Source organism: Sander lucioperca, chromosome 14 (genome assembly GCF_008315115.2).
Source record: "Sander lucioperca isolate FBNREF2018 chromosome 14, SLUC_FBN_1.2, whole genome shotgun sequence".
NCBI classification, from domain to species: Eukaryota; Metazoa; Chordata; class Actinopteri; order Perciformes; family Percidae; genus Sander; species Sander lucioperca.
Genome location: NC_050186.1, coordinates 28026486 through 28040673, shown reverse-complemented (window position 1 = coordinate 28040673; position 14188 = coordinate 28026486). Strand labels below are relative to the sequence as shown.

General features: G+C 39.8%; 1 protein-coding gene across 4 annotated transcripts in view; it reads left to right on the top strand.

Annotated features, from left to right (window-relative positions):
• LOC116034850 (transcription factor 4) overlaps positions 1-14188 on the top strand; it is a 321332-nt gene that overhangs the window by 86923 nt on the left and 220221 nt on the right. For all 4 annotated transcript variants that reach the window (XM_035991804.1, XM_031277607.2, XM_035991805.1 and 1 more), the window contains 2 exons: positions 750-805; positions 2491-2569. In XM_035991804.1, the coding sequence (XP_035847697.1) occupies positions 750-805; positions 2491-2569 (135 nt within the window). The remainder of the gene's footprint in view (positions 1-749; positions 806-2490; positions 2570-14188) is intronic.

Below are 14188 nucleotides of genomic sequence, written 5' to 3'. Positions count from 1 at the left end.
TGGATGCAATGGAATGACAGAGGGGATTATTGGTGTGCTGGAGGCTTAAAGGACCATTACATTTCACAAAGACACATTAAAGGCTCCGCAATCATAATCAATAATGTTTAATGACATGGAGCATGGACAGAGAGAATGATTTACGCTCCAGTAGTTGAATATAGACACCTTACAGTAATATTATATGTATTATTAAGTGATGTAAGGGATGTGAAAAAAGTGGTGATCACTCACATGATTATCTGAGTGATTTGAATGTGCATCTGAGGACTAGTATGTTCACGATAGCAGCCCCTGTGTACATTTTAAGTCATAAATACAACACAACTGTGGTTTGAAACGTCAAGAACAATGCAACTTTGACTTTTGTATTGTCTTATTTTCATCCATCTTCATCCGCTTATCTGGGATCAGGCTTCAGATGCTGCAGCTCCAGCTGCTTTTTCATTCTGTTAAACAAATTTGAATTTTCTTTTTACTTACTTTACTTTTTTCCTGCTTGTTTCCTGGTGTTGACAGTATTTTTCTGTCCATCCTGATTCGTTGTCTGCAATTTGATTCATTTATAAAGTATATACTTATGTATGTACTAATTAAATGAAATATTGGATTTTCTGGGCCACTTATTTTCCCCAAAATGTATTTTGAAAAGATCATGCTAGATGATCAACTCTATGGTTTCCTAAACTCTACTGCAATGTTGCGTCTTGTTTCCTGTCATCTAAATCTCCGTTTTTCTCTTCTTACAGATATGGAGGAGAGAACAAGTGCAGGGTCATGGGCAAGTGGAAGTCGTTCTTCCAAGGTAACTACCAACAACAATACTACTATTGATACGTTTTTAAATGCTCATATATATACAAATATATAAATTGATTATGGCCTTTTAATATTACTATTATTGCCAGCCATTAGAACGTCTACTGCCTGCTGGGACTATCACTACCATAATTAATGTTCTGTTACTTAGACTTATGAGGACTTATGACTACGTGTGCATGTTGCAGAGATGGATGCATTTACACTAGATGGCGTTCTCTGTTCAACAAAGGGTTGAAAGCACACTGAATTGCCATTCCTTGAGCCTTTATCTTTAAACCAAGAGCGCCGTCTAGTGGGCTTATCATTAAGCTTCATGAAGCGTCATTTGGCCATCACTACCAAAACCGGTTGTTCCTATACAACCGATATCTACTGCACGGCATGGCACCGCAGATATCGGTGCCTTATTTTGGTGCTACTTAAATCCCTGCGCTGCTCTCTGGTGATCCGCAACGGATGTCACAGGCAACAGAAGGGCACGTGAGGCTAGTTAACATTACACTTGGCAGCAGGTAACATTAGCCTACCATTAGCTAGAAGCTGGCTTTATACACGGCTAAAATGCCTAAAGCGGTTGTAAAAAATTCCAACACCGGGACATACAACAGAGTTGACTGGCTGCATTTTTCGACACACCATGACCACTCCCACTGTCAGAGATCAGAATAAACACTGACAGGACCTAATGGGGCATTTAATTGCATCTTGTAAACTCATGGTGCATTCAATTGCACACGGTTCAGGCACCGTTTAGGCACCGGCACTGTTTTAAAAGTATCGTTTTAGCACTTGTATCGGAAACAAACCCAACAATACCCATCTCTAATTGGAAGCTAGCTGTCTCCCCTGCAGTATATATCCTAAGCTAAGCTGACTCCCTGCTGGCTGTAGCTTTAAATGTAGCATACAGAAATGAGGGTGGTGTCAATATTCTCGTCTATTCGCAACGAAGCAAATAAGGATATTTCCCAAAATGTCAAACTGTGTGTGTGATCTGTGCAGCTGTATTATGACTACTACTGCTAGTACTACTATGACTACAGATAGTACTACTAGTGATATACTGTTGTCGTCTGTCTGCCGTTGAATTGGTTACTACCATAACTGCTTTTGCTGCAAATAGCAATGACAACTACATATAATAAAGACATGTAATAATTGTGAGGGATGTAACGACACACTCAACTCACAATTCAATACAATTCACGATTTAAGTTCACGATATGATTTTCTCACGATTTTATCACGGTTGTTTAAGAAAATCAGGTGCAGACAAATGACCAGACACATATTTTTTTATACAAACTGTACAAAACAACAGATGTGTCCTCTTATCAAAAGTGCAATTGAAATTGTATTTTATCTCAAAAATCTAAAATTAAATAAAAAGTTAATAATAAGATTGAATCAGATTAAAACCAATATCACATCAAAATAACTAAATACAAAAGAAAAATCTCTTCAAATTAATAAACTAAGAATACGTAGGGACGTCTGACGTCAAACAAGTGTAATTAAAAGTAGATTACGCCCTAGGCCGTTTAAAAATTGCATCACAATTCCTTTTTTATATATCTCAACTGGTTGTAATCTTTCCACATTTATATTGGTTTTTAACCAATTCACGATGCATCGTTACATTCCTCATTGTTGTTTATCTCTTTCCAGAGTTATGCAGATGGGTCTCAGTACATGGCGTCACACGACAGCCTCTCACCTTCGTACGCCAATTCCAGCAGGCTAACAGGTACACCACAGACTGAGTGTGTGTGTGTGTGTGTGTGTTGTATTATATTACAACGCTCTTTTTCCATCAACTTTGCATTCGCTGCTTTGTTGGGTTTCGATCTGACGGTTGTGTGTGTGTGTGTGTGTGTGTGTGTGTGTGTGTGTGTGCGCGCATACGCACAGAATTAGTGAAACACTATCGTACACAGGAGAAGACAGGTCATCTGGCATGCAATTTCTCTCTTTCCCTCAGCCCGCTGTTTGAAAAAAACTCGAGGCAGTGTGTGCTCATTTACCCATGATGCTCTCTGCCTCTGGCTCTCTCCGATGTGGCGCCAGTTGTGAGCAAATGGCCACTGACACAGATAATCTGCCTCTCTTTCTCTCCCTCACACACACACACACACACACACACACACACACACACACAGCTTAATTACCTTTGACTGGATGCATCAAATATGGAAGATGTCAGCTCTCAGCGATGTGACTCTACCTGCCCTCTTTCTGTCTCCCGCTCTTTCTCTCATTTATTGGTTTTTAATCACTCTTTGTCTTGTAAAACATTAGATGTTAAGACTTTAATGCGAAAGCCACAAAGAGTTAACACAAGAGTGTTTACACATGTTTTGGGGTTGTGTGGTATTTCAGATGTGTGTTTATGAAGAAAAAACATCCTAGCAATGGGACTATACTTATAAAGTGTAATTACCAAAAGTATGGACACCTAAAGAAAGATTTGTGGGACACCTTAACAGCTATATGTGATTGTTGAACATGTCGTTTCATAACCATGGGCACAGATTTAAGAATCTGGCTACAAGGAGTTGTCATCATTTCAATCAGGAGAGACTTCATATCAGAGTGAAAATAAATTTAATGAACATGGTGCATAATGGGTTGATATGTTAGAGTCCATAGCAATTAGACTCCATCGCAATGGTAAATTATGAAAGGGTATAGAGGCTATGGATATATAGGAATATCCACCTGATGGTCTGGACACTGGTGGAGGTGATATAATCTCGCTTTGCCAGATCTTCCTCCACAGCACCGCGAATGAGGGTTTTGCTAGTCCACACAGCATTCTGGGATGGGAGAAAAACGTGCTCTGGTTTACTGGCATTCCTTTAAACCAATCATAATCGTCATGGGCGGTGCTAAGTGCCGAGCGGAGCCACGGTGCCGCTGCAAAATAGCCTCAGGGAGGAACTTGTGTTGGTGAAAGATTGGTATGTTCAAAGGTTGTTTTAGTCGTGCAAAAAAAAATACTCAGATTGGACAGATAGTCTAGCTAGCTGTCTGGATTTACCCTGCAGAGATCTGAGGAGCAGTTAACCATAGTCCTCAAAAATCATCATCAAACAATGAAAAGACTGACATCCGGTGGAATTTTCGTCAGAACGAGCGCAATCCCAGAAGTGGAATGTCGTGGATATAGACTAAGGTGATAAAGGGATAAAGGAAGCCTGTACATCTGAATGGATGTGATGTGAAGCGGGGCTTCTGATGGAACAACCCTGGGTGCTGGAAATGATGAGAACCGGAGGTGAACGGGGTGGAGGAGGGTCCCATCGATTTTTGCCGGAAATGACAACTGACAGCAGCAAAGAGTAGAAGGATTTAAAGTTTGAATGCAACGACGCGATAGCTCACAGAGATTGTGGCCAAATCTGGTTGGTTTACCTGAAAGAGTAACACGCCCACATTCAGCTGATGACAATGCAGCTGATTAGGTAGGGAGAGAGAGGAATGTGACGCATAGTAGTCTTCCTGAATGAACTTACGCTGCGCTTCATTAGTGAGGTGGCCCACTGATGTTGGGCGATGACGTCTGGCTCACAGTCAGCGTGCCAGTTCATCCCGAAAGGTGTTGGATGGGCTTTGAGGTCAGGACTCCGATTGAAATGGTAAAGCAACCTCTGGCTTTTGTTTTTCCTAAACTGTCGCCGCAAAGTTGGAAGCACACTGTTTTTTTTAAATATCATGTCATGCTGTATCACGTTTCCCTTTATTGGAACTAAGGGTTCTAGACTGAACTACAAAAACAGCCCCAGTCCAAAAATATTTGGTTGTACCGCCAAAGCAAAGTTTTAGAGGAAAACGTTTTAATCTGTGCAATTGAGATTCTGAAAGTATCTTAAAGTTACTTAAATAAGATGAAAAAAAGCAAACCAAAATGAAACAAAAATATATAAATTCTTTTTACTATCATATAAATTGAGCTAATTGTTTGATTCACCAGTTAGTTGTTAATGTGAATAATAAGAATATATTGTATATATACATATAAAATAAAACAAAACAAAATAACTGCAAAACTTACGAATTATGGGCCTTTGCTAGAACGATCCATTGTGTGTGTGTGATGTGTTGTGACAGTGTTGTGATCATGGTATGTAGCTGCAGAGGCAGAGAGGGAAGAGGCGTCGCAGAGTCAGAAATGGAAATATTGTATTCTTCATCCGGCACACAGGGAGCCGCAATTTACTTTGATAATGATAACACTAAGAGACAGAGACAGCCAGGGATATGGAACCCCCCCTTCCACACTCTCACACTCACACACACACACACACACACACACACACACACACACACCCTCTTCACTTTCTACCTGTGACTGTTCCGACTTTTTATAAATCAGATTGTCTTTTATTGCTGTTGGCTTTTTCTCTCTTTTTTGCATGGCCCGATGGAAAATGTAGCATTTTAGCATCAATACTGAAACCACAGAGCTTTCATTGCTATCATTGATGGTGTGTTTTTAAGTGGCAGAGAGCGACACCTGCCTTACTTCTTACCACAAATGTTGACCAGACAAATGGGTGAGGAGATAATATTCATCAAGTCTTGACTTGATGCACAGACTTGACAACCCTAACCCGCCCTGCTGTGCCCTACTATAACATGAACTACTACGACTACCATTGTGGTCACTGTTTCACTATCTTTATTATGACTATTATCACTCAAACAAGTTCATTGGAGAGTTGATTATTTCAACCCAGCCGTAGTGATTAATAATATGGTTAAGGGCTATGGGGTTAGAAACATTTGTAAGTCATTTATCCCATAATTCCAAGTCCTTAAATCATCTTCTTCTTTGTCCTCTTTTACATTTAAGCCCGAGGATGTTAGCATCACAACAGCGCACACGTCTCAGAATGAGAAGCTTCGATCAGCATCATAATGCAATAGTCCCAGAGTTGGTGCGTCATGAGTGTATTTGATTAAGTAGTTACCAGGAAGAAAGTGACTCACAAGTCTCTCAAAGTGTGTATTGCAAAGTTCTGGTAATGGTTCATCAAAATCAAAGCTGGCCCAGACAATGTGAGCTGACATAACATCTGAGGGGGAGCAGTTAGTTCAGGTTAGTCCCAGCTTTGAGACTTGGTGTTCATCATATTTCTCCCCTTAGATGAACTCAAAGTAAAAGAAGAAAGAAACACTGCAGAGTTAAATGAACCCAACCTGAACATGTAGAGTGTGAACGCAGCCTCTCTCTCTCTTTCCCGCTCTCCCCCTCTCTAACCTTGTCTGTCTTTCTTAACCCCCCCCCCCACCACCATCAGATTAGAGTGATGTTATGCTCTAGATAATCAGCGAAGGGATTAGTGTCATCTCAGCGACCTCGCTAGATTAATCTACCGTCACTCACACACACACACACACACACACACACACACACACAAAGTAATCAGAAAATGTGTGTGTGTGTGTGTGTGTGTGTGTGTGTGTTTTATGCGCAAATGTTTGTAAATGTGGACTTGCACTTACATACATATGTTTCTACAATTGCATGTGTGTTGTGTGGATGCTCGCGTTTTATTCTTGAATATGTGATTTTGTGTGCATCTTCATGTGTGCGTTTGCATTTTAATGATTATTGGGTCTGTGAGGGAATTTGTGAAGACAGCTTCTGTGTGTGGGTTTTTCTGGGTTTGCGGTTGTGTGTGTGTGTGTGTGTGTGTGTGTGTGTGTGTGTGTGTGTGTGTGTGTGTGTGTGTGTGTGTGTGTGTTGTGCAAGTTGGCAGGTTACTGTGTCAGTATCTGAGTGTGTGATGTAAGCTTCTTTATGAATGCGGTTTTATGTGGTTAAATGTAGGGGCATGTGTGTGTGTGTTTGTCTTTGTGTTAATGAGTGGATTTACCCTTTTACTTGTATGCGTTTCTACATGTGTGTTTGTAATTTGTTGTGTCTGTACCTGAGTGTGTGACGCTTGCTTTAATGTTCATATGTATGTAGTTGAGTGTGTGTGTTTGTGTGTGTGTCTGTCTGTGTGTGTGTGTGTGTGTGTGGTTGTGTGTGTGTATGTGTGTGAGAGTGTGTTATTTTTGTTGTTTGTAGGACTTCAACTAATGATCATTTTCATAGTCGTGTCTTGTTTTGTCGACAACTCAAAGAGTCTCAGAGTTTAAAATCACAGAGGAGTGAAGAAACTAGAATATGTTCCCATTTAAGAAGCTGGAATAAAATATGTTTTGCTTTTTTCCATAAAAAAATACTTAAACCAATGAATTAATTAGTAAAATAGTTGTGGTTTTTAATTTAATAGTTGGCAAATAATTGATTAAATGATTCATCTGTGCAGCTCTACTTGTTTGTGCATTCAGTGTGTGTGTGTGTGTGTGTGTGTGTGTGTGTGTGTGTGTGTGTGTGTGTGTGTGTGTGTGTGTGTGTGTGTGTGCTTGTGCATAGTTTTGTCTATGTGTGCTTACTTGTTCCCGTGTGAACGTGTGTGCGTTTGTATTGAATTTGTCCGTCTTTGTATCTGTGTGTGTTTGTGTGTGTTGCTGGCTTTCATGCTTATATGTGAATATCTATGAGGATACATGTATATCTGGGTGTGTGTGTGTGCTTATGTGTTTTGTTTGTGTGAATGTGAAGGAGTGCACGTGTGCTCTTTGACTTGTGTGTTCTTGTGTGTTACAGTTTGTGTGTAAATGTTGAGGTATTACATGATTCTAGCTTATGTGGTTATACAGCATAAGTGTGTGTGTGTGTGTGTGTGTGTATCTACCTGTGTGTAGTTGCTTTGCAGAGCAGGTGCACCACCCTAAACCCCCTGCACCCCACACCCCTGTAACTGTCACCTACATAGTAAATGAGAGGCTCAGTGGTTTCAGCTTGTAAGCACATTCTGTTCTGTTATAAATAAACGATCTGATGTGGCTTCAGTCTGATTCTGATGCACAGCAGCGTCATTCTACCAGCTTCTACTGCTTTCATCCTGTTATTTAAAAACTTGATTTGTCCCAAAAAAAAGGTGAAAGAATACAGAGGATGCTAAAGGAAAAGTTGCTGTGCTGCACACTTGTCGCAGTTTTGGCATTATAGCCAAACGATCGTCAACAAGTAGTTTGTAATATTCGTCATAACGCCATGATCACTTAGCCTTGCCTAGCACAAAGACTGGAAGCAGGGGGGGAACGTATAGCGTAGCTCTATCAAATGTGAAACCACAGCCATACTCAGTAGTGGAATGTTACTAAGTACTGTACTTAAGTACAAATTTGAGGTACTTAAGTCTTTTCTTTTCATGCCACTTTCTACTTCTAGTCCGCTACATTTCAGAGAGAAATATTGTACTTTTTACTCCACTACATTAATCTGACAGCTTTAGTTACTAGTTACTTTACAAATTAAGTTTTTTGCGCACAAATGCAAACACATGCAGCTTATAATAAAAGATGTTTTATTATAACTAAAACTACCCAACATATATAACGGCCTACAAGTCCAGCTGAAATGATTAGACCATTAAACACACAACTGTTTGGATCGTTTCCAGTTTCTAAAATGTGAGGGTTTTTCTGCATTGAGTACTTTTACTTTTAAAACTTTAAGTACATTTCCTTAATGCTAGGCTACTTACATACTTTTACTTGAGTAACATTTTCAATGCAGGACTTTTACTTGTAACAGAGTATTTTTTACAGTGTGGTTTTAGTACTTTCACTTGGTAAAGGATCTGAATACTTCTTCCATCACTGAATCCTACAGTATATCAAGAACTGGTACACTGCTGATGATCTTGGCTCCCTCCTCCTCCTCCTCCTCCTCCTCCTCCTCCTGCTCTCGTTGTTTTTGTGGAAATGTAGTGAGTCAGCCGTCTGTCTCCCCTCCGTGTGACCTTATTAATGAGTGTTGAGCCACGAGGCTGGACCCCCTCTGAGGAGGTCACATCTGGACACTTTATATAGAAATACATATCTGTCTCTCTCTCTTTCTGTCTCATCCTCCGTCTGTCTCTCCACATTTCCCCTATCCACAGTCTTTGTTTAGTTTGTTGTTTCTTTCTTAGAATCTGATTCTCTCTTTTCTTGCCCATCTTTTTTCATTACATTTTCTCCCCTGGAATGCAATTAACTACAGCTGCACAATAAATCGTTTTTTTTATCGCCATCGAGATATCAACTGGTGCAAAATACACATCTCGAAAGGCTGCGACATATCGGCAAAGACACTCAGAGACGTTCAGCGGTAGTTGAAAGAAAATATCAGTAGGAAACTTCACTTACTAATGTAACTGTCATTCTTTTTTCAGTGGTGCCTTTCATATTCAATTTTGATATTCTAATTCCTTTCATTTGTTTTCAATTCAACAAGCAATTTGTTGTATTTTACCACAATACTGAAAGCAGCAGAAATGCAGAACTGAGTACACATTAATATATGTTTATTCATCGCAAGTAATATCGTTATCGTGATATTCAACCACGTTATCGCATCATACCGTGCAGCCCTTAACTCGACATATATCTTTTCCCCCTCCTCACTCTTCCTCCTTCTGTTGTTACTCTCCTTCAACATGTCTTCCCCTCCCCTCATGTCCTTTTCTCCTTTTCCTGTCCTCCATCTCTTTTTGTTTTGTTTCCATCCCTCCGTCTCTTTATCACCCTCTCCTCCTCTCCGCCCATCTCTCCTCCGTGGAGACCAGGCCCTCCTGTCTCGCTCTCTTCCCCCAGCCGCCCCTCGCCTCAGCTGGGTGTGGCGCAGAGGTCGACCCCCTGTCTCTCCCCGCTGGCTCGGGGTCTGTGCTCCGAATGTTTAAACATGAAGATGAGATGAGATGAGGAGAGGAGAGGAAAGGAAAGAGGAGAGGAAACGTGGTGACACATGATCTTCTAAAAATAAAAAATAAAACTCAAGGTTTTAGGGTTGTACGCACTAGCAACTTGTTTTCATTACCAACAAATCTGTATACAATTAATCAATTGTTTAAAGTTGTAAAACATGGTTTTGTTTAGCCACAAAAACTACTTGGTTATGTTTAGAAAAAGATCATGGTTTGGGTTAAAATCACACGTTACTTCACTTCGGATTACGCACATGACCCAGAATGAATGTGACGTGACGCCGTTTGTTCTGTAAAGTACACACAAAAAAAACTTGCTGTTTACTTTTATTTTTAAACTTCATAAACCCCGGTCTCCTGGGTGAAAGTCTTGTGTTTGTTGGAATCATCCACTAACCCCAACCTGCCTTTTCGTATCGCTCTTAATACTTTGTTACATCACTTTCTGATTTGCTCCCGTTGTAACTACTATGGCCACTAGAGGGCGCTGCCACTAGAAACGTAAAGATGAGACGTAATTGCTGCTTGAACAAACAACCTATGGAAGCGTTTTTCGGCGGGGGAAGCCAGTGCCGAAGCCCACAGGGCTAGGGGTTTCCAACCCTCTGCTTGGTTACTGTAGATTGTGTACAATTTAAAAGAATTGTTGCATTAGCGATTTAAAAATTGCGTTCAATTACATTGCGATACCGTTTTGACTTGGATTAATTGTTTAGCCCTAGTTGAAAATGCTGTGAGAATCAACTAATTAACCCTATCCTCTGAGCTTGACTTATACGCTGAAAAACCCTCCGATTCATACTTTAATCATTTTACAGCCATAAGAGCTAGAGACTTACCATATTTTCCAGCTATAAGCTTTCCCATGATGCTTTGGGAGACACTTGTTTTTGTCTTGTAAACCAATGGAAGGCAGGTCCGTCACACATTAGTCCCATATAAGACCGGCAATATGTCATCTGAGGGCCAACAAAGATTGTTTACTGTGAGAAGAGATCACTCGAAGTCAGAATAATAAAATGTGACCAAAGATCGTCTATAACCGTTGTAAACCATTTTAGAAGAATGGCATTACTGTTTTGAATTTTTTTCAGAAATGTAAATAGTTTGTCCTTTATATGAGTTATAATGTTCATTATGTTTATTTTTGCACTGGATGACTCCAAATATATAGGAGAACTGTTTTAGACAACACAAATGCTTGTGTAGCATTGCTGTGTGTGTGTGATATCAATAAATATGACATTATTATTTTGAGTATTGGCATAAGTAAATGTCATGAGGGCAAAAGCGTCTGGACTTTTTTTTGAAAGAAATGTAAATATATTTGTCAACTGTATAAGTTATAATGTTTATATTTTCACTGTTCTGACTCCCAAGACATATGATAACTGTTTTAGACAGGAGATTGGCATAGCTTTTATTGCTGTGTGTGTGATATAAATACATATCTGTGAGATTCAATTTCCATTTTATTTGTTTATTTGTCTTTATGGTCCCACAACCTTTTTTTTTTTTACATTCAAGTGACCTCACTGCAGCACAAATATTCTAATAGCCCAGTTTGTCCTGAAAAAAAAAGATGTTTATTGATTGACTGTGCACAACAGGGTTGATGTTTTCCAAGCTTTTTTAGAAAATAAAACCAGACGGACCATGAGTTGTCAAAAATACCTGAGGGTGCAGAGGGTTAATTATCCATTATCGTTCAAGTTTAAAAAAATGTATCAGCAAAATACATTTTGATACATAAATCTAAAACATATTAAACCAATATACCATTTAAAAAAATAAAGATTTCATTACAAGGTCAATTAAAAGCCAAAAATACAACAATACATAAAACCAGGTCAATAGGTGCAATAAACTGAAATGAGTAATTATGAAAAAAAAGGAAATACATCAAAACAAAGACACGTTTTTTTCTTATAACATCCTTCATCATCTTCTCCGCCCTCAGTGATTTTGTTGCCATTGTCCTTGCTGATTGAACCCCCACCGTCTCGTTCTCAGAGTATTTGGAATGGATGTCATGCATTGATTAGTGCTGCGTTGACATCAGTGCATTAACACGGACGCACAATGTAAGCCACTGCAGAGTATTTAGTAGCCTATATTATTGTTTTGAAGGGGCTGTGTATCACACGTAAATTGTCTGTGTAATTAGATCTGACATAGTAATAATAGGTCTCGTCAAGGCGAGAGGGCGGAGATGTAACACGTATACGCTCTGAAAGCAGCGGTCCATCAGGGAGCACTTCGGGTTCCTGATCAGGGAGGGGGAATTGTCATGAAGTATTTTCTGAAGAGCCCTTTAAGGTTCCTTGAAAATCTGTCAGAGTTAAATATATTACTTTTTTAAAAGGCCAATAAAGGATATGGTGAAGCTGAGGAATGACTTTATTTTGGGTCTTTGATTCTTGAGGTGGGTGGTTTTGTAGGATTTAAGCCTACATATGGAGATGTGGGTAGTCTCGCATTGCCAGACCTTCCTCCACAGCGCTGCGGAGGAGGGTCTGGCTACGATGCCTCTGCAAAATAGCCTTGGGAAGGAAGTTGTTTTGGTGGAACGTGTGCTCGTTCAAAGGTTGTTTTAGTTGTACACTCAGATTGGACAGATAGTCTAGCTAGCTGTCTGGATTTACCCTGCAGAGATCTGAGGAGCAGTTAACCGTAGTCCTCATAAATCCACCGGAGTTTAGAATGACAACACAAACAAAGCGGAAGGTGAGGGACATCCGGCCGAAATGAGGGACCTCCAGCGGCACATGAACAATCCCAGAAATGAAACGTCATCGATATAAACTAAGATGCGGGTATTTCCACTCCTTCCATCAAGAAATTGTTTATAGACGATGTTCTCATACACTAACGAACATCAGTACTGAATGATAAATACTGAAAGGTGAAAATCTATACTCGAAAAGTTAAAATACTGTGCAGGTTGTTCAACAAGTAGCTTTATCAGGTTTGCATGCGTCAATCTCTAAAATCAGGGGGTCCTTCACATCTTTGCATCTAATTCAGAAGTGCCCCAGTGTTATACTGTAGTGTGTAAGCTCCTGTACATAAACCAACCCTAGTCTCGCATTGCTAGACCTTTGTCTCCACAGTGCTGTGGAGTAAGGTCTGGCTATACCACGCATACATTCTGGGATAGGAGAAAAAAACTCTGGGTTGTTTGCATTTCTTTAAACCAATCACAATCGTCTTGCTAAGCTCCAGATGCAGCAACAGTGGTTTTGCAAAACAGTCTCGGGAAGGAACTTTTGTTGGAACATTTACACCCCCAAAAAATATAACGTGACACACAATATTAAAGGAAGTTAACTGTTCACAAGAATTATGACACAAGAAATAATTAATAATTAATTAATTAATTAATTAATAATTTGCTCTTACCAGTGTATCTCCGTGTGTACTTCATCCATAGAAATCCTCTCATATCGGTCCCAAAACGTCCCAGTTAGAAAGTAAATGTCATAAATAAATTATTTGTAAATCTTTACAATCATTCCCCGAAAGAACCAAGCAGGTGTGCCTTGTTACACGCTCCAAATTTTCATCAAAACTCGCAATTTTTAGCATGTAGCTTGCTAGCTCAAAGTTTTTTGTTGTTTCCTGAAGAGAACAGAGCTTGAGAACGGCAACACACAGAGAGAGGAAGTGCGGGATGTCAGGCAAATATCCTGGAAATACTTTGGTTGATCCAGACTAAAACCACCAGTCCGATACCGTTGAATGAAAATTGTTTATGTAAAACAACATTACCTCTTCCACTCATCGAATATTTTCCAGTATTGTTTTAAGGCCAATTCAAATTGATGAAATATGTTTTCTACAGTTGGTGCACATTATGTATATGTGAGCTTCTGCGTTTTTTCCTTCTTACTGTACCTTAACGTCACTTGCCATCATTTGTAATTATTTTTTCCAACGGTAAATTATTTAAACCTTCTGCCTTGCAGTTCAGTCCTTTCCTGGACAGTCTGAACAGCTGCAATACATTTTGGGACGTCCAATATTTGATTATGTCCAGTAAGTTTGCTAATCTATACATCTGGGCATTTCTCTAGCGTTTCTATCATATACTGTAGTTGTATAGAACCACGCCTATCTATCTATCTATCTATCTATCTATCTATCTATCTATCTATCTATCTATCTATCTATCTATCTATCTATCTATCTATCTATCTGTCTGTCTGTCTGTCTGTCTGTCTGTCTGTCTGTCTGTCTGTCTGTCTTCTCCATCTTCTGTCATCCATCCAGATGAGGCCTCTGGAGACCAAGCCCGGGTCATTCATGTTACACAGTGTGTGTGTGTGTGTGTGTGTGTGTGTGTGTGTGTGTCGTTTATCTTTCCATCTCTGTTTGTCTCTGCTGCTATGTGTGTGTACAACTTGTGTGTCTGTGTGTGTGTGTGTGTGTGTGTGTGTATGTATGTGTGTGACAGACTGTGAAATGGTGCGTAGTAGCACCTGGGCCCTTCAGTGTTGATTGATCGGCTTGGTCATGTGGAAGAGTCCCATCTGGCCAGCCACGCTACGGTGTGT